The sequence below is a fragment of the Typopeltis vanoorti genome, chromosome 18, assembly GCF_054136105.1.
Source record: "Typopeltis vanoorti isolate ZY-2024b chromosome 18, IOZ_Tvanoo_1.0, whole genome shotgun sequence".
In the NCBI taxonomy this organism is placed as follows: domain Eukaryota; kingdom Metazoa; phylum Arthropoda; class Arachnida; order Uropygi; family Thelyphonidae; genus Typopeltis; species Typopeltis vanoorti.
This window is the reverse complement of record NC_143566.1, coordinates 98,132,674-98,158,440: the sequence shown is the minus strand read 5'-3', so window position 1 is coordinate 98,158,440 and position 25,767 is coordinate 98,132,674. Positions and strand designations below refer to the sequence as shown.

The following is a 25,767-nucleotide window of genomic DNA, read 5'->3' as shown; positions in this document are numbered from 1 at the left end:
AGAGGCAAGGAATAAGAAAAGTCTCATTGACTACGTTATTGTTGATAGTGATGTTTTCTCCCTGGTGCAGGACACCAGAGTGTACAGAGGATTTGAAATTGGAAGTGATCACTATTTAGTCTTGAGTAGGATAAAATTGAATTTCATATTGAAAAGAATAACATGTAAGAAAGTTTTAAAGCGAATAAAAGTTGAGCAGCTCTCAGATGTGAACTGTAGACTAAAATACACAAAGATTATTAAAGAAAAAATGAAAGAGTTTGAGAACAGGAACCAAACCTTGGAGATTCAGTGGCAAGCCTTCAAGAAAACACTGATTGATTCAGCCAGAGAGGCATGTGGTGAGGTTGTCTGCAAGGATAGAAAAATCAGAACTCCCTGGTGGACACAGGAAGTTAAAGAGGCAGTGAAGGAAAAGAAGAGAGCATATCAAAAGTTCCTGTCAAATAAGTCATTTTGTGCTCTTAGAGAATATAGAGACAAATGCAAGAATGCTAAACACTGTGTAAAACTAGCTAAACAAAAGTCATGGGAGGACTTTGGCAAGAATATAGAAAATAAATATCAAGAAGGTGGCATAATATTCTGGAGGTTGTTGAAGAAGCTTAGGAATGGAGGAAAGAGTGCTGTAAAAGGAGTTAGAGATGATAAAGGTGACATGAAAACTGGAATAAAAGATATCCTTGAAGTATGGAGTAATTACTTTGAAAAACTGCTAAATGAAGCAAGCAGTGATGACAGCACAGTAGTAAAAAACACTGACCAGGCATGCAGGCAGGAATACATATCCATACTTGAAGTAGAAAAAGCCATCAAAGGCTTGAAATGTGGAAAGGCAGCTGGAGTAGATGATATTCGACCAGAAATGCTGAAGTATGGTGGTATCAGTCTTACAGTGGCTGCACTGCATAGTTCAGAAAGCCTGGACAGAGGGACGAATTCCCGATGATTTGAGTAGAGCTCTCATAGTACCCATATATAAAAAGGGAAATAAAACTGAATGTGAGAATTACAGAGGTATTTCCCTACTGAGTGTTCCTGGCAAAATCTATGCAAGTATACTTGAGAAACGGTTGAGAAGAATTGTGGAAGAAAAGCTTGGTGAAGAACAAGCTGGATTCAGGCCAAACAGCGGCTGTCAGGATCAGATCTTCACTTTACAACAAATAGTTGAGAAAGCTTGGGAATATAACAGATATCTGTATTTAAGTTTTGTCGATTTAGAAAAGGCATATGTCAAGGTGCCAAGAGAGAAGCTATTCATTACGCTACAGTTATATGGTCTCAATGGGGCATTATATCAAGCAATACTTAGTCTTTATTTGAGTTGTAAGTCAGCAGTTAGAATTGAAGGAAGTATAGGAAGATGGTTTAATGTTAAATCTGGTGTGAGACAAGGATGTACATTATCCCCTCTGTTATTCATTATCTATATGGATCACATTATGAAGGAAAGTGGTATTAAACATGATATCAAAATTGGAGATGTTAATGTCAGCTCTTTGCTTTATGCGGATGATGTTATACTTCTAAATAAATCCGCTACAAGTCTGCAAGATTCTCTGACTAAATTGAATAGCTGTTGTAATAGATATGGTATGAAGGTCAGCAATAAAAAGACAAAGACAATGAAAATAGGCAGGATCATTGAAAATGTCAACTGTGTTGTGAATGGAGAACCTGTGGAACATGTAAAACATTTCAGCTACTTAGGCACGATTTTTACTGAAGATGGTAAATGAAATATAGAAATAGACAACAGAATCAGCAAAGCTGTAATGGTGGGAAGTCAATTGAATAAATTCATATGGAATAAGAGAGAAATTAGTCGGAACACTAAATTAGCTGTATACAAGATATTGTTCAAATCTGTTTTAACTTATGTATCTGAGAGCTGGGTCAGAAGTAAAACATTTGACCAAAGACTAGAGACCGCAGATATGAGAGTCCTGAGAAAGATTAGAGGCGTGAACAGATAGCATCAATGGCAATATCATTTTAAAAATGAGGATATTAGGAAAGAACTTGACATTGTCTGCATCCAGGAATGCGTTAGCAGAGCTAATCTCAGGTGGTATGGTCACCTAAACAGAATGGGCGAGGAAAGATTAGCAAAACAAGTGTTCTCTGCCAGGTTGGCAGGAAAACGACCCAGAGGAAGACCAAGATATAGGTGGGTTGATACGGTACAAAGTGCCTTAGACAATAGAAATATAAGATCTGATAATGTTGGAGTCTTGACAAGTAACAGACTGATTTGGAGGAAAATTGTAGATAGGAAGTTAGTAACGATATAATTTTTTCATGTAGTACTATCATATCCTGTACACCCCTTGTGGGTACATGGCAAGAAATTTGTGATGATGATGTCTTTTTATTACTGATTTTCACACCAAATTTATTACAACAGTTATTCAGTTTAATCAAGGAATCTTGCAAACTTGTACTGGATTTATTCATAAGTATAAAGCTTATACTTAGCTCTTTACTTTATGCATCATCTGCATAAAGTAAAGAGCTAAGATTAACATTATTGGATACCCTAAACATCACGCCAAGAACTATCCAACATTTGTGCACTATCTATCATACTTTGCTTTGAACTCATTCACAGACATGGCATCCTCAACAGACTATGAGGAAAACTAAACTACTCTCTTTCTCAGTTCGATGGATGGCCCCTAATTCTCCCCCCCCCCAGACCTGTTCTGAAAAAATTCCTCTGAATTAATCTTGTAAAAACCCCTCAATAATTTGTATGTCTCAATCATATCACCTCTTTTTCGCCTATCAACTAGTTTCTGGTGCACACAAATCTTCAACCTCTTCTTGTAAGGTTCATTCCATAGACCTGCTACCATCTTGGTCACTTGCCTCTGGATCTTCTTCATCTCTTCTCATCGCCAAGAAACCCTGGTGACCAGATCTGTGCATGGTAGTGAAGATGGGGTCTTATGAAAGCTCAATTAACCAAGTAATTTGATGAACTGCTTTAATCACTTTTACTATGTGCCCTCTAAACTTTTAACTCCCTATCCACTAACACTCCTAAATCTCTGCCATCTTGAATTTCGTGGAGTGTAGTTCCATCAATGTGGTATACAGCTGGTAATATTTTCACTCCAAAATGCATAACCATACACTTTGTCACATTAAACTGACCTTCATTCTCCTTTGCCTAGACAGTCAATCTATCCAAATCATCCTCCAAAATTTTATCGATATTGTAAGTTTATGTCATCTGTATACAAGATGAATCATATGTCTGTCAGTACCTGCATCACATTGTCTTATATGATACAAAACACTGCAGATGTTGTACATATTACTAACACTAGCATTGATATATAAGCATTGATAACGAAGAAGCAACAATATGATTGCTTTATGGTAGCCTTAGCCTATACACTAATGAATGAATCATTATAACATTTTTATTTTATGCTAATTAATTTAACAAATTAACAACAGTTAATTTTATGCAGTTGTGATTTAAACTTCATCTTTATGTTTGTTTACATTTCTCTTGACTGCAAATAGCGCGATGTATGGTCTGTAAGCGTTTGTCTGTGCAAGTTTTGAAATTTTAACTTTTTATAATTGATTTGTATATTTTATGGTAGTAAATGATAAAATAGACTACTATCTACATATATTTAGGCATTCATGACATACCTAACTTTTTCTTAATGTATTCAATATTTTTAGGCTACGTGGCTCATTTGTAAGTTTTTTCAAATTGTTGCAAATCTCCAAAAAATTTTCAATTTATTTATTCAAAAAAATCTGTGTATGAGTGGACCTGCGCAGTTCAAGCCCGTGTTCTTCAAGGTCAACACTACTTTCCGATATCTCTCAATCAACCAACCCTATATCCCCCATGTTCTGTAGTTTACTGATTAGAATTCCATGTGATATCCTGTCAAAAGCCTTTGCAAAGTCCAGCAGTATCTGTAAACTGTTGTTTCTCTACCTACGATTATTAAATTTTCTTTTATCCTTTCAAGTGAATCTCAGCTTATCTTTATTCAAAATTTAACCATGTACGAGATATTACAAAATTCAAATATTTAAGCATTTTCTCCCCTTAGTGTCCCTAATATTTATATTTTACTGCGCCTTTCAGGACATTTAGTTTAAGATATATAATTCGAAAACAAGGAGCAATCACAAAAATATATCTGAGTATAAAACTATTTTGCAGTCGTGACCCTTTATCTCGTAACTTAATACATTAATTTCCCGTGTGATTAGGTTCGTACGTTTTTTCAAGTGGTGCATTAGGCAGCAATTTCAGACAACTGTATTATCAATGAACAAAAGTTTATTTAAAATCTTAGACATGGTACAATTCAATTTCTATTCTGTAAAAACACAATTCAATACTAAGAATAAAATTACAAAATTACACAATCAAAATACAAGTACTAAGGTAAAATCCTATATGAGAATTTGCGATCATGCCATCATAACAGATTTTATACATATAAATGTATACATATAATCCTGGAACAAATTTACACTTTACCTAACCTTATACTAGTCAGAATGCTCTATATTGCTATAATACCATGGACATTTATATTTATATTCAGTTTACCTTATCTAACTTACAAAAGAAATCAATATAGGCTAAACTATCCTTTCGCTATGCCCGTACATACATTTGACCTTTAAGACCTCTCATATGAAATACCATGTGCATACATAAATCTCTAGCACATGAATGCTTATCAAATAATACAAACTAGATTACTCTCTTTCCACTCTGACTTGTACTAAAGTCCTAGTTTATCTTCAACTGTCCAGTAATTAACAATGATTGCAACTATATGCGATTTCAATTGATACAAGATTTTACAGTACCTTTCTAGGACGAACCCTGGTTTTCACGACCTACACCTTTCGTGCTTGAATTAAGGACACACACAGGATCTTCTACATTATCACTATGGAACTCATCACGTGGGCACGAACTTCTGCGTGGATTTTCCTTCCCTTTTTTTACGAGTACTGGATAATGAAATACATAGACAATTTCTTCCTTCTTGTAACTATACGGCTTTCCTCGTCTCTTGCAATAGGAATATGGGATCTAATTCCCACACACTTTGTTTCCTTGTTGTGTTGGAAGGAGATAACTCCTACACTGTCACTCAGGAAAACCGCGTGCTACCTATACGAAGATTTTGTGAAGAAACTCCAAGGAAAGAAAAGTCCTGTGTGTATGTGGTGGTGGTGGTGGGGGGGGGGTGTTCCTAACCCTTTTATCTCCATGCCCGCTATCGGCACCTCCTTCAATTTCTTTTCTTCCACCCCTACTGGAGTCGATCCTACTCACCAATTAAAGTCGCGTTTTTCTGCCCAAAACATGCTACGGTTCCTTTGCACGCAATTCTCACATGACGACGTCTAACTTCGGGAATTGATCTTGAGCGATCGTCAGTTGTTTTAAGCTAGCCTCTATACTAAATTAATCCCCTTTTTAGAATTTACTTGAATATTTTAATCTCCTTTTTTTTTTGAAGTGTTAAACTAGCCTCTCACATACAAATTCTTATCACTAATCTTCTTTGTCTTACTTAACCTATTTTTTCCAAATCCTTTTTTTTTTTTTTTTTTTTTGTAATAAGGTTTCCTTCTTTATTGTTTAGTTAAATAAACAATTTCTGCTATATTTATTTTACTTGGATGCAAGCATATTTTCTGTCTTTAAATATTTTGTATTAGCAACTTACATAAGACTTTATATTTTTATTTTCTTGTTACACCATGATAACTGAAATTTTTACATTCTTGGTTATCAGGGTGTAACAAAACCACATTACCTTTATCCAACTCAGCTGTCTCTTATAAAACGTGATCAAGTTCCTGTGGCATGATCTACCCTTCACAAAACTATGCTGCCGCCCGTAGTATTCCATTGCCATCTACTCATTCCTGTATTTTGCTCTTGACCAACTTCTCCAGTACTTTCACAACTCCTGATATTTTATGTTTTATGTCTTCTTCCTTGTCTTCTCTTCAAGGATTAGGCATTTGCCTGTTTCAGCTTCACTGGTCTTTCCAGCTTGTCGCTGGTCTTCCTATCTCTCTCTCTCCCTCCCTGAGGTCCATATCTATCCACCTCTTCTGATAGCTGATATCTTTCCATCCTAGATAGATGCTCTATCCATTTCTTTCTATATTCCTTGATCTAAAACACACCCCAACTCAACATCACCAAAGTTAAAGATTGGTACTATCAACCTAAGAAGCCTGAATGGCAAAGAAATGGAGTTGATTGACTGAGGAATTAGATTAGTACCAGATCGACATAATAGGGTGACTAACACAAAAAAGAAAAAAACTGGTGAGATCTTTCTGAGCAATAAATACAACATGTTTTATTCAGGCAACGAGGAGTAGCCATAGTATTCAACACTAAATATGAGGCTAATCTTCTTGAATGGCAGGCAGTCTCAAGTAGAGTGATGTGGGTAAATATCAGAATGGATAACTGGACATTGAGACTTATTTGTGCCTATTGTCCCACAGAAGATTTTACTAAGGTTGAAGTGGAGGAATTTTTTGAGGCTTTAGAGAAAGCAACTGACACAATGAAAGAGGAAAGGTTGGTCCTTGTTGGGGATCTAAATAGCAGAGTAGGAAATGATTGTCAGACATACAAAAATATTTTGGGAAAATTTGGAGAAAAGAGCAAAGCTAATAATTATGGCAAATGCCTGTTGGATTTCTGCTCAGGACATGGATTGGTTATTACTAACACCATGTTGCAACATAAAAATGTGCACAAATTCACATGGAGAGAAGAGGCAAGGACTAAGAAAAGTCTCATTGACTATGTTATTGACGTTACTGATGTTTTATCCCAGGTGCAGGACACCAGAGTGTACAGAGGATTTGAAATTGGAAGTGATCACTATTTAGTCTTGAGCAGGATAAAATTAAATTTCACTGAAAAGAAGAAAATGTAAGAAAGTTTTAATGCAAATAAAAATTGAGCAGCTCTCAGATGTGAACTGTAGACTAAAATACACAAAGATTATTTATTTATGCATGCCTGTTAAAGGAATGTTGTCTTTGTCAGCTTTTGTGGTAACATTATTATTGTTGTATTTTAGCAACCTCTGTTGCTTCCAATTCTGAAGGTGGAATATTAATTTCAGGAAACTTGACACCATGAATAACTTTTGAAATTTCAAAATGAATTCTGTTGGCATCATCATTAAAAACAATGATAAATATATTTCTTCTATACTTTGTAGAAAGTCTCAAAAAGAAACTCATTTTGGAGAATAGCATTCTTATGGCATGTGATATAACTTTTATTTAGTCTTAATGCGTGACCAGATAAATTTGCTATCTGTTTAGTTTAGTTATCTTTACAAGACCATTCTAGTAAGAATTAATATTTATTATTAAGATTGGTATTACTTGTTCAAATTAAACATATTTGGTCATTTGAAAGTTAAGCGTAAAGAAAGTTCATACTGACCATATACAAATATTTTAACATTCTTTGCCTACAGTTTCGCTAGCAAACTGCCTAGCTTTTTCAAGGCGTTGACGGAAAAGTATAAAAAATACTAGTAAATGCAAATTGAAAGGAACATTAAAAACATTGTAAACACTCTAGTAGCTAAGGTTGCACGTTCGCTTGACAGAGACTGAGTGGACTTATTGTTCTTAATCATTATCACGCATGCATGTTTGTTGTAAACGCATAATGTGATTACTAGCTGGCTGTAGTTCAGATGGATTTAGAGAGAGGATGAGGTTTTACCATGAACTGTTAAGAATAATACCCTGGTTTCTGCTGAGGTTTCTGCCAATTTTTAACACTACTGTGGCTTCCTTGAATAAATGATGTCTATAATCGTCATCTAAATATGGCATGGAGCTATTTTGCCACTCTATCGTGTGGTTAGACGTACAGAAATGATGTGCTGTGCTAAGCCGGAAAAAATACTTCTGTTGTGGTTTACATCAGCTCTCTCTGTCTGATCACCAAACTCCGTGAAGTTTGTCCGATGAAGGCGAGACCACAGGAGCAAGGAATGTAATATACTCCTGGATATTTGTAGAATGGCGCCTTGTCTTTTGGTGATCCTAAAAATGTTTGATGCTGGTGGTTGGTTTGAAAATCACTCTGATGTTGTGGGCTTTTAGTATTCTGGCTATTTGATAAGAAATTGACTTGATGAAGGGAATCACTACAGTAGAAATGTGCTGGGAGTTTGGTTCTTCTTGTCTGGGGTTGTCACTGTATAGATATTTTTTGATGATGTTCGGAGGGTATCCATTTTGTGATAATGTTTTGGCTATTAGTGAGATTTCAGTCTGTGTATCCTCCTCTTCTGATATAAACTTACGTGCTCTATTTTTCAACATATGAATAATGCTTAGTTTGTGTGTCTTGTGATGGTTAGAAGTATAATGAAGGTATCTTCCAGTGTCTGTCGGCTTTCTGTAAATAGATAAATTGACACTATTTGATTGTCTTTTTATCAAAATGTCTAGAAAATACAGACGGTTGTTGTTGTTTTCAACTTCCAGAGTGAATTTTATCTTGTTATGTATGGAGTTGATTTTATCCACAAACGATTTTAGATTTTCTAAGCTATCTTGCCATATAATGAAAATATCATCAACATATCTCCACCATATAGATGGTCTAGGGGAGATTGTTGAGAGAATTTCGTTTTCAAGTTTTTCCATGAAAAGGTCTGCACAAGATGGTGATAGCGGACTTCCCATTGCTAGGCCTTCTAATTGTTGGTATATGATGTTATTAACCTTGAAGAAATTAGGCTGAAGGCAGAGTGTTTAAACATCTGTGTGATGTTTTTTATTTTTATGCTTAACTTTCAAATGACCAAATATGTTTAATTTGAACAGTTTAATGAAACACAAAGTTCGGTGCATGAAAAGAGAAAAATGCAGAAAGGCCTAACTTTTAAAGTACGTAACGTTTCTTAAACATTGCAGAGAATTGTCCTTCATCCCAAAGTTCCACATAGTCAAAGGTCATATAAACTCTATATCAGCTAAAAAATCTATCTACTCACTTCATTGGCACTTATATGGGAAAGGATTCAGAACACGGGGTACGAACTTAAAGTGATATTAATTGCCGTAGGTTCTTTTATGAAATTTCCAACAATTTAGAATATATCATATGGAACCAAATAGATCAAATGATACAACGCAGTTATTAATAAACCTTCAAACTTTATAAAGAAAAACAAATTAAGAAATTCAGTCAACTTTACAAGAAAAAATATCAGACACAGAACAACCTCCCAGATGACAAAGTGATTTTCAATTTGTCGAATCATAGTCTGACAAAAAATGAATCTGACATTCTCAAAAAAGGATTTAACTTTGCAATTACACCAAAGCACATTCCTAAAATGGATTTTATGTGTGGAATTGAAAAAAGCCTATATACATTACTGCAAATTGCAGCCAACACTATTAGATTCAAAAGTACCATAATCCTAGCCAAAGCTAAACAACCTATTCTCAACATGTCTCCTTATGATAGAAAGGCAATCCTTAACTTAAAGAAAAACAAAGATATTATCATTACCAAGGCTGATAAGGGAAATTCAACAGTCATCCTTAACTCTAAAGACTTATAAATTAAACGTATTACTATCAGACAAGTCTACTTATAAGATCCTAGACAAAGATCCCACCATAAAAAATGACAATGAAACAAACCAACTAATCCGTAATTGCAACATTTGGCCAGAAGTGAAGAGGAGAATAAAATCCTCACATCCCATTACTCCCAGACTATATGGGACACCTAAAATACATAAAAAGGATATACCTCTCCATCCAGTTGTTGATGGGAGATCATCCCCAACTTACCTTTTGACTAAGCATCTTGTAAACTTATTAAATAACAAAATAAGATCAACAGAATCCTATATCAAGAATAGTCAGCATTTTGTAAATAAACTCCAATCCATTAAGATTGAACCAACAGACATACTAGCCAGTCTGGATATTGTGTCGCTCTTCACCAATGTACCAGTAGAAGAGGTAATAAACATCATTCAAGACCTCTTTCCTCTAGACATCACACAGATGTTTAAACACTGCCTTCAGTCTAATTTTTTCAAACTTAATAACACCATATATCAACAATTAGAAGGCCTAGCAATGGGAAGACTGCTATCACCATCTTGTGGAGACCTTTTCATGGAAAAACTTGAAAACGAAATTCTCTCAACAATCTCCCCTAGACCATCTATATGGTGGAGATATGTTGACGATATTTTCATTATATGGCAAGATAGCTTAGAAAATCTAAAATCGTTTGTGAATAAAATCAACTTCATACATAACAAGATAAAATTCACTCTGGAAGTTGAAAACAACAACCATCTGTATTTTCTAGACATCTTGATAAAAAGACAATCAAATAGTGTCAATTTATCTATTTACAGAAAGCCGACAAGCACTGGAAGATACCTTCATTATACTTCTAACCATCACAAGACACACAAACTAAGCATTATCCATATGTTGAAAAATAGAGCACGTAAGTTTATATCAGAAGAGGAGGATACACAGACTGAAATCTCACTAATAGCCAAAACATTATCACAAAATGGATACCCTCCGAACATCATCAAAAAATATCTATAATGTGACAACCCCAGACAAGAAGAACCAAACTCCCAGCACATTTCTACTGTAGTGATTCCCTTCATCAAGTCAATTTCTTATCAAATAGCCAGAATACTAAAAGCCCACAACATCAGAGTGATTTTCAAACCAACCACCAGCATCAAACATTTTTAGGATCACCAAAAGACAAGGTGTCATTCTACAAATATCCAGGAGTATATTACATTCCTTGCTCCTGTGGTCTTGCCTAAATCTGACAAACTTCACGGAGTTTGGTGATCAGACAGAGAGAGCACATTGGTGATGTAAACCACAACAGAAGTATTTTTTCCGGCTTAGCACATCATTTCTGTACGTCAAACCACATATGGCAAAATAGCTCCATGCCATATTTAGACGACGATTATAGACATCATTTATTCAAGGAAGCCACAGTAGTGTTAAAAACTGGCAGAAACCTCAGCAGAAACCAGGGTATTATTCTTAACAGTTCATGGAAAAACCTTATCCCCTTTCTAAATCCATCTGAACTACAGCTAGCTAGTAATCACATTATGCGTTTACAACAAACACGCATGCGTGATAATGATTAAGAACAATAAGTCCACTCAGTCTCTGTCACGTGAACGTGCAACCTTAGCTACTAGAGTGTTTACAATGTTTTTAATGTTCCTTTCAATTTGCATTTACTAGTATTTTTTATACTTTTCCGTCAACGCCTTGAAAAAGCTAGACAGTTTGCTAGCGAAATTGGTAGGCAAAGAATGTTAATATGTTTGTATATGGTCAGTATTAAACAATAAGTTTTTTATTCTTATTGGTATTACTTTTTTCAAGGGCTCTCATGCTAGAATTTTTTTGATATTGATAACTACAGCAATACATATGGCTGTTTTATGTGTTTCTCAACCAAAAAAGATTTTCAGTAAACCTATAGTACATTAGTACTGTGAGTGGGTTAAGAATTTTTTTTTTCTATTTTTTATCTATTTTATATATATATATATATATTATATTTTTTTTAAATTAATTTTTTTCAAATTCCAGAAACCCTGCTCTAGAGACCAAGTGAAACTTTTTCAAGCCACTTCAGGCCACTTCAGGCCACCAATAAGTAGGGCGGTGGTCTCACACCAGGTCTGTAGCAGGATTTGAACCTGTGACCTGTTGGTTGGAAAATGAGTTCGCTAACCACTCAGCCAACCAGGCCGGTTGCAATGTATTTGAAAGATCAGTACTCACCAATTGAATGTTTTAATAATGTTTAGAGCTAAATCTCAAGCAATTACAAGTTTAGAAATTTATACCTGATTAAGAACAAGGGTATGGTTGGCTTCGAGGTAAATATTTTGATTATTGTTGATTTCACAGCTTCTTTAATCCTAGCAAATATAAGTATTCATTTAGTGTGTGTGTGTGTGTATACAGCTCTTAAAAAGGGAGAACCTCACATTTAGCTTATTGTGGATTTATGCAATGTGCTATGAAAATTCTCCAGTTTTCATAACATATTGCTCTTTTTTGTTGTAGACTTCCTATATAAGGAATAAAATCTCCTTATATAGACTTTCTTTGAGATTTCCACATTTAAATACAATATATTCATCATGGTAAAATAAATATTGTTTGTTATTTACTATATTTATTTATTTATGAATTTATTTGCTGTAGAATAAGATCAGTGTGATTTTAATACAGAAAAACAGAAATACATGCATTAATATGATAGAATTCTTCTAAATTTGCATCCATTTAGCAGCTAGGGTGTGTGTGTGTGTGTGTGTGTGTGTGTGTGTGTGTGTGTGTGTGTGTGTGTGTGTGTGTGTGTGTACACTGCTGCTTGGAAAGAAGTCAGTGGACATCCCCCATATGCAAGGTGCATCGTGTTATGTGACAAGTTTGTAGCTAGCATAAATTGGATGAATATGCTGTTCCCAAGTCAGTGTAATTGTGTCTGGGTGAAATGACTGCAAGAAGGGAACTGTTGGAGTTTGAAAGAGGCATTGTGATAGAATGTCATGTTGCAGACTTATCTATTTGGCAAATTGTTGACAAATTGGGTCATGCCAGGTCAGCAATCAATGATGCTATACTGAGATGGAAGTGCAGAGAATCAACTGCTAGTGGTACCTACAATGGATGACCCAAACATGACTGTTGGGTACCAAGAAGGATAATATGACCACTGTCCATTAGCCAACACATTGAATGCACAGTTGCTGGCATTGACTGGAACATGAATCTGCACAAAAATATTCAAAGCTGAGGCTCACAACATGGATTTCCATGGTAGGACCACAATATGCAAGCCTCACATGATCCGAACCAGCGTGCAGGGTCATCTTCAGTAGCTCAAGAGTATGCACAGCGGGATGTGGAAGATTTGAAAGCTGTGTTATGAATCATGAATTTGAAATTTATGAATTTGAAAGCTGAGCAATGAATAATGCTACATCCTCTACCATGCAAATCTCACGCTGCTGTCTCCGTTTGTCATAGTAATCCTAACTATGACAAATGGTATGGTTTTCCTGGTTTGACCTCGGACCTGTGTTTGTGTTGCCACAAGCATTGAACTCTGAGAGGTATCTGAACATTCTCGACGATACAATACTTTTTACTTTGTGGCATTTCTACAGAACTGACCATTGTCTCTTTAAGCAAGAAAATGCATCATGTCATATGGCTTCTGCTATAACTGCATGGTTTGCAAACATGAATGTCACCATGCCTAACTGGCTTAAACAGAACCCTGATCTCAACCCTATGGATTATCTGTAGGATGAACTGGGGCATCAGGTGAAGTCAAGAGACCTCATTACATGCCTGCAGGAAGAATGGTCCAAAATTCCCATTGATCGCTATCGTATGCTTGTGGAAAGTATGTCCCCATAAGATTCCTATGGTCATTGTAGCAAAAGGAGGTCCTTCATCTTATTTGGGTGGGTGCCATGGTTGTTTGTTCCTCATATTATGGTGTCTGTGACTTCTTTCCAAGTGGTGTACACATGCACATGTACTCTTAAAAAAATGGTTTGTGCTGAACTGTCTTACTCTATCATCATAATAATAAAGAAATTTGATGGTTATTCATGCTGAAAAAAAAAAAAAAATAATTTTTATTATGTTTTTTTTGCCTGAAAGTAGACATTGTCAAGAAAAAAAGGATAACATGGTAAACAAAGTAATTTGAATAAGAACATAAACATCAAGCAAATATTCAATTTTGATTTTTTTTTTTTCAATATATATATCTATATAAAGGCTTGTCACTCCTTATTCCAAGCTTCATTTTCGAGTGTTCAATCATAGTTCCCTCATGAGAGATGGTATATTGGGTGAAGGTACAATAGAGCTGTATGCAGTATTAGCCAGGTACAGTGGCAAATGTAAGTAATTTTTGTATTTAATATAGATATACATATGCATGCTGATATATCACTGATAAAATATTAATACTTAAATAAATACAATTAAATCAAGTATAACTGCAATTATTTTCAAAATTGCACAAAATTTTTTAGCATGATCAGAAAGCAATTTTATTATTATTATCATCAACACCCAACCTCCATGGAGTCAGAGACTCATCGCGGGAGGTACTCATTATTGCATGCAATGCTCATCCAACCAATTTTAGTGTTGCTTTTTTTTGGTTGCTTTGTTAACTATATGATTTTTTTAAGAATTGCTTTCTGACAATGCTGGGCAGAAAGCAATATATATCTCAGCTTTTGGTCTAAATTTTGTTCACTATCTTCCTTTGTATATCTACTGATTTCAGATATCTCTTCATCGCTGTGCTCATCCTCATTTCAAAAACTTTGCAACGTACAAACAATTTAGAACTCAATTATGTATAACAAAGCTGATCTCCATAGCATTCTCCAATGATGAATAATAACCCAGTTGACTTCATTCCTGCCTTATTTCTCACTCAAAATAAATTCATTCTGCTTGATTTTTGATTTGATACCAACCAGATGATCAATCATTTTAAAAGATTCTTGTTTCATGGAATAGCATATTTCCAATATTCTTTTGAGATAAACATTCTCAGCATTCAAACATGCGTTGTTTCTGTTCATTGCCTCATTTAAAGCTTCTGTGAGCAGTTGTCATCTGAATTTGCAACTTTAATTTTGTTACTTTTTAAAAATAAAAATTCATGGTTGATTGCAGTAGTCAGAATTTATACTCAATCCAGCCTCAAATTCATTGTATTTATCTCCTCTCCTCTACTCATTCTTCTCTACTATTTCTGTTCATTGAACCAGGCCACTTCCATTAGCAGATTTGAGAAACTACAATCTATAGCCATTTAAAAGTAATATCAGTATGGTACTGATCTTTGTCTGCTCATGGTGTGTACTCTGTAAGTTTTAGCTTTTCACAGTGAGATTGATGTGTTTGTGTCTTAAACTGTACAATAATAAATTTAGTTTAATCCTTTATCCAAGTGTGAGCAAACAAAGTTTGCACCTGAAAATATCTTCAGGACTGAATATGATGTTATACTACCTTACTGGAGTGAGGTAGTACAACACCGGGCAACTTGTAGCAAAGGTGGACCAAGCTAACATCACTCCTATCCCAGTATCTCCCATAATGCAAAACACATCTCCTTGCAGATATGTATAATGTTATGCATTAAGGGATTGGCCACTACCCAGACTTGTTTTGACCTTTATTAAGGTCTCTTCAGTGGGAGCCAGGCCCACAGGTGGAGATACCAGGCAGAAGCAATAACGAGGTCATCTATGCCTATAGGAGTTGCCAAAAGGTGTGCCACCTTTTTTTATTAAATTACTCTGGATTTAGAGAAAGATGTTGAAAGTTTATTTTTCACTTGGTTAGACTATAATAAATTTAGTTTAATCCTTTATCCAAGTGTGAGCAAACAAAGTTTGTGCCTGAAAATATCTTCAGGACTGAATATGGTGTTGTACTACCTTACTAGGGTAAGGTAGTGCAACTTGTAGCAAAGGTGGACCAAGCTAACATCACTCCTATCCCAGTATCTCCCATAATGCAAAACACATCTCCTTGCGGATATGTATAATGTTATGCATTATGGGATTGGCCACTACCCAGACTAGTGTCGACCTTTATTGAGGTCTCTTCGGTGGGGACCAAGCCTAGAGGGGGAGATACCACACAGAATCAATAGTGAGGTCATCTTTACCTATAGGAGTTTACTCACACTTGGATAAAGGATTAAACTAAATTTATTATAGTCTAACCAAGTGAAAAATGAACTTTCAACATCTTTCTCTAAATCCAGAGTAATTTAATAAAAAAAAAAAAGGTGGCACACCTTTTGGCAACTCCTATAGGTAAAGATGTCCTCGCTATTGCTTCTGCGTGGTATCTCCACCTGTGGGCCTGGCTCCCACTGAAGAGACCTCAATACAGGTCGAAACTAGTCTGGGTAGTGGCCAATTCCTTAATGCATAACATTATACATATCCGCAAGGAGATGTGGTTTGCATTATGGGAGATACTGGGATAGGAGTGATGTTAGCTTGGTCCACCTTTGCTACGAGTTGCCTGGTGTTGTACTACCTCACCCCAAGTAAGGTAGTACAACACCTGCCTTACCCCAGTAAGGTAGTATAATACCGTATTCAGTCCTGAAGATATTTTCAGGTGCAAACTTTGTTTGCTCATAATTGTTGGATAAAGGATTAAACTAAATTTATTATACTCTAACCAAGTGAAAAATGAAGTTTCAACATCTTTCTCTAAATCCAGAGTAATTTAATAAAAAAAAAAGGTGGCACACCTTTTGGCAACTCCTATAAGTAAAGATGACCTTGCTATTGCTTCTGCGTGGTATCTCCACCTGTGGGCCTGGCTCCTACTGAAGAGATCTCAATAAAGGTTGAAACTAGTCTGGGTAGTGGCCAATTCCTTAATGCATAACATTATACATATCACAAGGAGATGTGTTTTGCATTATGGGAGATACTGGGATAGCAGTGATGTTAGCTTGGTCCACCTTTGCTACAAGTTGCCCGGTGTTGTACTACCTCACCCCAGTAAAGTAGTATAACACCATTTTCAATCCTGAAGATATTTTCAGGAGCAAACTTTGTTTGCTCACACTTGGATAAAGGATTAAACTAAATTTATTATAGTCTAACCAAGTGAAAAATAAACTTTACTTTCAGTAGATGTATTTCGGTGATTACACCACATTTTTTTATTATTCAGATTTATAAAATACTGAAATAATAGTTCCCAACAAGTTTCGTAAATCGTAGGATTTACATCTTCAGCGGGTAAATAGTATAACTTAAAGTTTAAACAAGAGAATTAATAAATACAAATCATAACCATCTGGCTATTCATAAAACCCACACTTGGATAAAGGATTAAACTAAATTTATTATAGTCTAAAAAGGTTATTTGAGTTTTATGAATAGCCAAACGGTTATGATTACGCCTGCAAAATTTCAGTAACTTTGCAATAGTAAAGTTCTGTATTACCATATTTACTCGAATATAACTTACATAGCAAACTATTTGACATAGTCTGGGCACACTCCAAGACAAAACAGAGATGTGGCCAGTCACTAAAGAAGAGACAGGAACCTCACCACGTAACCTTCTGCAGTAAACTCTGAAACAGAGAACCATGTCAGATTTAAGCAGTAGAGACAATGTTGGACCCTCTGCAACATTTGTCTGTTGGAAACATTACTGGGAAGAAATGGGGAATATAAGACAGATACTATGAAAATAGTATCTGTCTTATATTCCATAGTATCTGTATCTGTCTTCTCTTAAGGCTTGCAACTTGGAATGTAAGGTCCAAAATTGACATTGCTGTATCAGTGAAGTCAAATGGACTAATAGTGGAAAAAATAAACAGAAAGAGCCATTCAGTTATATACTCATGTGGAGACAGTTGTAGGAATGGAATAGCATTTGTACTAAAAAATAAGATTGCACAATCCTTACTTAAATTTTGGCCAATAAATGACAGGAAAATTGCAGCTCAACCTTTTAACATTTTTATTGTCTAAATATATGCACCTACTTCTGATTAACCAGACGAAGATGTAGAATGTTTCTATGAAGGCATTCAAAATGTGCTTAACAATGCTAAATCAGATGACATAATGATCGTTATGGGAGATCTAAATGTTAAAGTAGGCTCAGAAAAGATCTCTTCCTGCATGGGAAACCAGAGCCTGGGAAAAGAAATCCAAGAGGAGAAAGATTAATACAGTTCTGTGAAGAAAACAATCTGGTAATAACAAATACTTTATTTAGCCACCCTCCAAGAAGACTTTACACATCGAAATGTCCCAGAGGTGGTTGTAGGAACCAGATTGACTATATAATGATTAAAAAAAGATTCCAGAATAACATCTTACAAGCCAAATCATATGGGCTGATATTGGATCAGATCACAACCCTGTGGTCATTAAAGCGGCAATAAAATTAAAGAAAACAATGAAACCTATAAACATAGAAATATATGATCTTGGCTCTCTTAAAAATCACGAAATACAAGATAAATTTTTAAAGGAACTGACAAGATCCAATGCTGTTAACTCTCCACCAAGTATCCCTACCCTAAAGATAAGATTAGATGGATAGATGGAAGAAATTTAAAGAGGGCATAAAAAAGATTCCAGAAGTAAAACAAACAATCCCAAATTTGAGAAGATAAGTGAACTCTGGATGAATGACAAGATATTGAAAATGATGGAGGAAAGAAAAAAACGCAAAAATCGTCCTGAATACACGGACTTGAACAAGGAGATCAGGATAAAATGTAGGATTGCAAAAGATCTATGGCTTAACAACAAATGCAAGGAAATTGAACTTTTGGACAAAACCAGAGAACTTAATGAAAAAGTTAGATAGCTAACTAGCAAATCTTGCAAAAGGGCTGGCTCTCATTGCATTAAAGATACCAGTGGAGTCCCATGGACTGCCAAAATACTAATTTAGAAATGTTAGAGATGCTTGGAGAAGATAGGACTCTGTTGAAAACCATTAAGAAAAGGAAGACCACCTACCTGGTCACATACTAAGGCATGAATCCCTACAAAAAACACTTCTAGAAGGAATGATGCAAGGAAGAGGAGGAAGACAAAGAACAGATTGGATGGGAAATATTAAGAACTGGACCTTTTTTTTTTTTTTTTTTTTTTTGTCGTATGAAGAATGTAAAAGAGAAGCATGAAGCCGTACATAGTGGAAGCTCATGGTAGTCTACCTCCTGGAAGGAGATGACATCTGACAAGATAACTTACACTTTTTCCCCAAAAATTAAAGTTAAAAAGTTGTGGTGCGAGATATATGTGGGGATTTTTGGAAACTCAAGGAAAAATAATTAAATTGACATTTATAATTAAATTCTCAGTATTCATTATAATTTATAATTGTTCACATTATTTATAAAATGAATGTATTTAAATTTTAATTATGAATGCTATTTACGCGATTGATTGCTCACCTTCATCACATGACATATTTGAATCTTTAGCGACAATGCTTCTGTAATTAAATTAAAACAAATAATTTCATTATTGCTTGACCCTTTATCATTTAGCAATCATAAGATCACCATGATTTAAAAAGACTGAAAGTAAGCTCAGAAAAGATCTCTTCGTGTATGGGAAACCAGACCATGGAACATGGGTATGACTTACCAAGAATCTACTATTCGCTATCACTACTACTGGTCTCACATATGGTTGGTGTGGTATTAACAAAAGATCATGCAACTCAACAAGAAAGGCAAGCTGACGATTGTCGAGTCAAAATGCTGATTCTCTTCAAATGGATTCCCAAATATCTGAAACTTCCATAATAACATTCGCTGTCTATCTCTTAAAGATTTAAACTTTTTTCATGTGCGAGGTATATGTGAAGTTTTTTAATTTCTTTTTTCATAAAGTAAAATCGGGATGTGAGGTATATATGTGAGAGCGAGTTATATTCGAGGAAGTAGAGTATTTATTTATTTTTGTGTTTTAGGTGACATACCACGTTATTTAATGGAGATATGAAGTAGCATAAAAGAAAAAGGATCTCCATAGCTGGTTTTCCTTACTAACCTTCAGTGTCCATCCATTTTATAATTAACACTGAATACACCAAAGAAATAAATTATTAAGCTGCTAATATCTCATTAGATTTCAAACCAGCATCTTCAGAAAATCATAGAGATGTTTCCATTGTAACTGGATTTAAAAAAAAAAAAATAATATTCTATCAAAGCACTTTAGCTGTGAATAAACTTCTTTATCCAGCCCTAGTTAGAATATTAGTTTACAATTTGAATTTGTGCTCTGAAGATGATGGTTTGAAATCTGGCAAAATGTTAACAGGTTAGTAGTTTGATTAATTTTGCTCCTTTGCTGCCATGTTCATATCTTCAAGTATGAAATTAATAATCTAACACTCATAAATCTTTCAACACATCTTTGGCGAAGATGTTGAAAGATTTATGAGTGTTCGATTATTAATTTCATACTTGAAGATACGAACACAGCAGCAACCCTTTGTGATTGGAACTGATATATAAAAATAAAATGCTTAACCAATAAAAGGTTTCTCATTTTATTTATCGTTGAAAGTGGTGCTGTGGCTATCTTATCCATTGAGTTCTCAGATTTAAATTATTGCAGTTAGCCAAGCACATAGTGGTAATGCTAATTAAATATATATATGATTGCACAGAGTACAACAGAATGCCATTGTAATTGTGCATAATTGATTGAAGTTTGCAACTTGCAATATTGTGCTGACTGGAATATTACCTGCTTTGAGTATACCAATGGAAAAGGAAAAAGATATCCTTGGAGCTGATTAACCACTATTGGGAAAAATATTCTTTTCATGGAGCTGATTTACATTACTGTTGAGGAAAATATTCTTTTCTTTGAGCTGATTAACACTACTATTGAGAAAAATATTCTTTTCTCATTACTGTATCATTCCATGTCAATCTTGTCTTTCTCTTTAATCTTTTTCCTGTCAACATGTCAAAAAACACTTTTTGCCTCCCATTCTGTTTAAGTGACAGTACTGCTCGAGATTAGCTCTGCTAACATATTAATGAATGCTAACAATGTCAAATTCTTTTCTAATATCCTCATTAGGAAAGTCTCCAGAATATTTAATATGATACTGTGATTGATGATATTTATTCACACCCACAATCTTTCTTGGAACTTTGATATCTTTAGTACCCAGTCTTTGCTTAAGTTTTTTTATTACTAACCCAGATCTCATATCAAATTGGTTTGAGCACTGTCTTGTATGTAGCTAGGTTAGTGTTTTCAGTAACTTCTCTCTTATTGCATATACATTTATTTAGTTGATTTCCTACCACACCAGCTTTGCTAATTCTCTTGGGTATTTCCATATTTAATTTGTCATCTTCACAAAAAATTGTACCTAAATAGCTTAAATGGTTTACATATTCTGTAGATTCTCCATTTAGGACACAGTTGATTTTTTTCGATGTTTTTGCTTATTTTCATTTGTCCTTGTCTTTTTATTGCTGATCTTCGTACCAAATTTATTACAACAGTTATTGAATTTAGTTAGGGAATTTTGTAGCCTTGTACTGGATTTATTCTGAAGTATAACATCATCTGCATAAAGTAAAGAACTGATATTAACATTCCCAAGTTTGATATTAGTTAATGCCACTTTCCTTAATTACGTAATCCATATAGACGATTAACAACAGTGGAGTTAATGTGCACTCTTGTTTCACACATAATTTAACATCAAATCTCCTTCTAACATGAAACATTTAACATTAAACCAATTCTAACTGCTTACTTACATCTTAAATATACACTGTATTACTCGATGTCACATTTACATCATACAACTTTTTGAGATCCACAAAACTTAAATACAGATCACTGTTATATTATTATTCCCATGATTTCTCACCTATTTGTCTTAAATAAAAATCTGATCCTGACTACCTCTATAAATCTTGACCCCAACTTGTTCTTTGCTGAACTTCATTTCAATAAATTTTCTTAGATTTTTCTGAAGTATACTTGCATAAATCAAAAGCAGGAATGCTTATTAGGGAACTTTCTCTGTAATTCTCACATTCAGTTTTATTTCTTTTTTCATAGATGGGTACTATAAGAACTCCACATCATATTGTAAAAATAATCATAATTTAAAATTCTGAATATTTTTACGTATTGTTTATGTTAGTATGTTTATTAGTTTTAGTTTCATAACATGCATTGTCGGCACTTGCGACGTGCCCGTTATTGAAATTGTTTTGTCAAAATGAATTGTAAAGAAGTTAAAAAAATTGATGTACTTGCCAGATTTGAATAGTTGTGTTACTTTAAAGGAATTTTATTGTAGTTTAGAATTATTAAGTGTTTGTGTTTTTTGAAGACATTCTCTTGTCGCTAACGTAATCTGTGTGTCAGCCATTATACCTAACTTCTTGCTTGCCACTTTCATGGAGTGCGCATGCTCATCAAGAAGGTTGATGTGTGATTGACAACTGACAAGTTCGGTATCGAAGCAACGGGAGAGTAAACAATATTTAGATTCAGAGGAAATTAAGTTTTTTTTTGTGTGACAGTCGGAAGAAAATTAATAGTAGATTCCGAAAAAGGAATCGTCGAACTATGAAGTTTTAATGTGGAATAAGTATTGGTAAATAAATGGGAAATATTACTAGGTGTTTATAATATAGATGTTTATATTACTAGATGTCTATAATATAGACGTTTTAAAAGGAATATTGGAGGAAACGCTAATTGGATTCAGTAGATTCTGAAAAAGGGAGTCATAGAACTGTTTTTTTTTAAAGTGGAAGAGTTAAGACTGTCATTAAGCATTAGTGAATAAAAGAAGTTGCTATTTACATTCTAAAAGAATGTTCGAGAAAACTCTGATTGGGAAGTTTCATCTGTATTAAGGACGCCGAATCTAACTGTTATTTCTACTAAAAAGAAGACAGAATTAAGTCAGGAAGAATTAATGTGTACTACATAAGTGATGAGAGGATCCTATGAAAAAGTCATGTTTTCGGAGAAGGGCCTTGACAGAGAGAGAAACTGACTATGAACATTTTGTCATTGTGAAAACAAAGTGTTTAGTCTAGTCCTAAGTGTAAGTTTATTTTTCAAAGGCCTTGGATCCAATTAATTCTTAGTTATAGTTATGTAAAGTTGTTTGAAGTGTATATATATTGTTTTTGTTTTATTAAATGTGTTTATTTTGTATTTTGGTCTTGAGTCAGTGATTTTTGGATTCTGAAAGAAATAGTAAAAAAAAGGTCATTGCACCAATCGGAGTGAACCCTTGTGCATATATAGGTACACTCGGAAATAAAAAAAATAATTGTTAAACAGAGATCATCTCTATAGACAGGATTAATATTATGATAATATCCTCTATATAAACGTTATTATTAAATAATGGTGCAGATTGACAGAATTGAGATAATCTCTTTCATTTTACAATATCGAATTCGACTGTGACCAGGCATTCTGAATTATGCAGTGTGTGTGTGTAGCCACGCTAAACTTTTATGCCTCCATATTTGAACATTTCTGGTTGAATATCATCTATTCCTGCTGCCATTCAACATTTCATGTTTTTGATGACTTTTTTTTCTACACTTCATTTATTGGAATCGGTTGAATATTTTCTATAACTGTGCTGTCACTGTTTGTTTCATTTAGCAACCTTTGAAAGTTATTATTCCATACATCTAGAATATTTTATATTCAGTTTTCATGTAACCTTTATCATTTCTGATGTAATCTTTATCATTTATCATATCATTCCAGAATATTTAGTCACTTTTCTGATATTTATTTTCCTTGTTCTGACCAAAATCTTCCCATGAAAAATGTCATGGGAAGATTTGAAAGACTTCAACTCTGAAAGTTGCTGAACTTTAATTAGTTTTAAAACTTTCTTACACAGCCTTCTTCTTGATAAGAAATTCCTCTTGAAGCTAAATGATGATCACTTCCAATTTTGAATTGTCTGATACTCTTGTATCCTGAACTAGTGAGAAATCATCAATATCCACACTTAAATAGTGAATGAGACTTTTCTTATTTCTTGCATTTTCTGTATATCTTGCATGTGAATTTGTGCTCATCTTTGTTGGAACATGGTGCTAGTAATATCTAGCCCATGTCCTGAACAGAAATCCAGCAAGTACTTACCATTATTTTAGCTTTGCTGTTTTCTTCAAATTTTCCCAAAACATTTCTATATATCTAGTAATCATTTCCTATTCTACTGTTTAAATCTTTGGAAAAAGACCAGTTTTTCCTTTTTTGTTGTGTCCTTCTCTAATGCCTCCTCCACTTCTTCCTTAGTAGAACTTTCTATGGGATCATATGCACAATGAAGTTTCATTGCCTAGTTTCCATTCTGATTTTTGCCCACATCAATCCACTTGAAAATGCCTTTCATTCAAGATTATCCTTATATTTACTATTGAATGCTATAGCTATTTCATCTTTTTCCTGATCATTATTGCTTGAATATAACATTTTGCAGTCACTGCTTAGAAAGATATCTTGTTTTTCTCTTCTTTGTTTTGATAACACCTGCTGTGTTGATCTTGTACTTATCCAGTTCTTATTCTAGTTCTTTTTTTTTTTTTTTTTTTCATTGATGCTTATGTTAATGGTGCCAGTCTTGAACTGTGTTAATATTGAGTTTGGACCTGTTCCAGTAGCTGACTCTTTGATGTTCACCCTAGTTTCCTGATCATAAGGCCTTGTTTAACCAAGTGATGCGCCAGCCAGCATGAATTCCATCATGTTGTATCATCATTTTGCATTGTAGTTTAAACCAATTTAAGAATAGAGTTTAGTTGGCTAAATCCAGAATTGCCAGCTCATTCATGTTTGTTTTGTATCTAGGTAGATACCTAACAGTGCACTGTGAGAAGATGAGGATTGGACATTAGATCAGAAGCCCTGATCGATCCTCTGCATTCCTTAGAAGGCTACATGGAGGTCTCCTCCCAGTTATTTAGCTTTGATATAAGCACCCACGTATCCCAACCTTGCCTACTAAATTTCAAGACCTTGCACATTGCGACATTAAACTGATAGCCCCATTATCCACTTTCAGCATTATTCAAATTAAACAATACTGGTCCCAAAACAAATCCCCTCTATGGCTTGCCACTAGCAACTTTCCTATTTTTCAGATACCACTTCCCCTACACAACTGCTGAGCCTCTACTTAAGCCTTGAGCCTTAACCTTAAGCCTTAACCACTTAAGCCTCTACACAAGAAGTACACAACTGCTGAAGCTATCTGATATCCAGTCACCTGTCCAAGTCACTAGTCTGTTATGCAATTCTATCTTTTCCAGGTTAAGTTACTAGCTTATTGTGTGGTAATCCATTAAAGGCCTTTAAAACTCAAGAATACCATTATATATTCGTCTCCTTTATCCATTGAATTTGTCACTTTATAGTACTTAAAGAGATTGCTAAAACAAAGGATGACCTTCTCTTTAACAAATCCATGCTGATCATCATAGGGAATATTTTTCTTGTCAACCCGATTCTGAATTTTTGCACTCATTAACCTCTCCATTACCTAAAAACAAACCCAGCCACCTACATTAGCCTGTAATTTGAAGGATAGCTGGAGCAGTCTTATTTCTCTTTTGTGAAGTGGAACAGTTTTACCTCTTTCCAATTCTTAGAGACTTATCCTGTTGCAAGACTCATGTTAACACATTTACATTAGGCTGCGTTTCTTATGCATGCTTCATCTAGCGAGAGTTTGCATATAACATATCCTTTTGCATTGGATGTGTACATTTTTACACATTTATTAACATACATGGCACACTGTTCTCAAGTTTTTTCAGTAGAATTTTCATTTAAAACTAATGCTTTTCAACTGCCCTTCATAGTATAGAAAATATTACAAAAGTAATGTGTATATATATACACATATATATATAAATATGTATTATGTATCATTTTGCTTTTAAAAATATTATGCTTTACATAAATGAGTTGGTTTCTGTGCCAAGTAAAATAGTAAAATATATAAAGTATATGTGAATATTTATGATCTTTCTGGTTTATGATTATACCATTGTGTGTT

At 34.4% G+C, this 25,767-nt stretch overlaps 1 protein-coding gene across 4 annotated transcripts in view; it reads left to right on the top strand.

The window, feature by feature from the left end:
• Positions 1 to 25,767, top strand: part of Su(dx) (WW domain containing E3 ubiquitin protein ligase suppressor of deltex) — a 436,167-nt gene that overhangs the window by 77,846 nt on the left and 332,554 nt on the right. For all 4 annotated transcript variants that reach the window (XM_090407874.1, XM_090407872.1, XM_090407873.1 and 1 more), the window contains one exon: positions 13,912 to 14,036. In XM_090407874.1, coding sequence (XP_090264000.1) covers positions 13,912 to 14,036 — 125 coding nt within the window. The remainder of the gene's footprint in view (positions 1 to 13,911; positions 14,037 to 25,767) is intronic.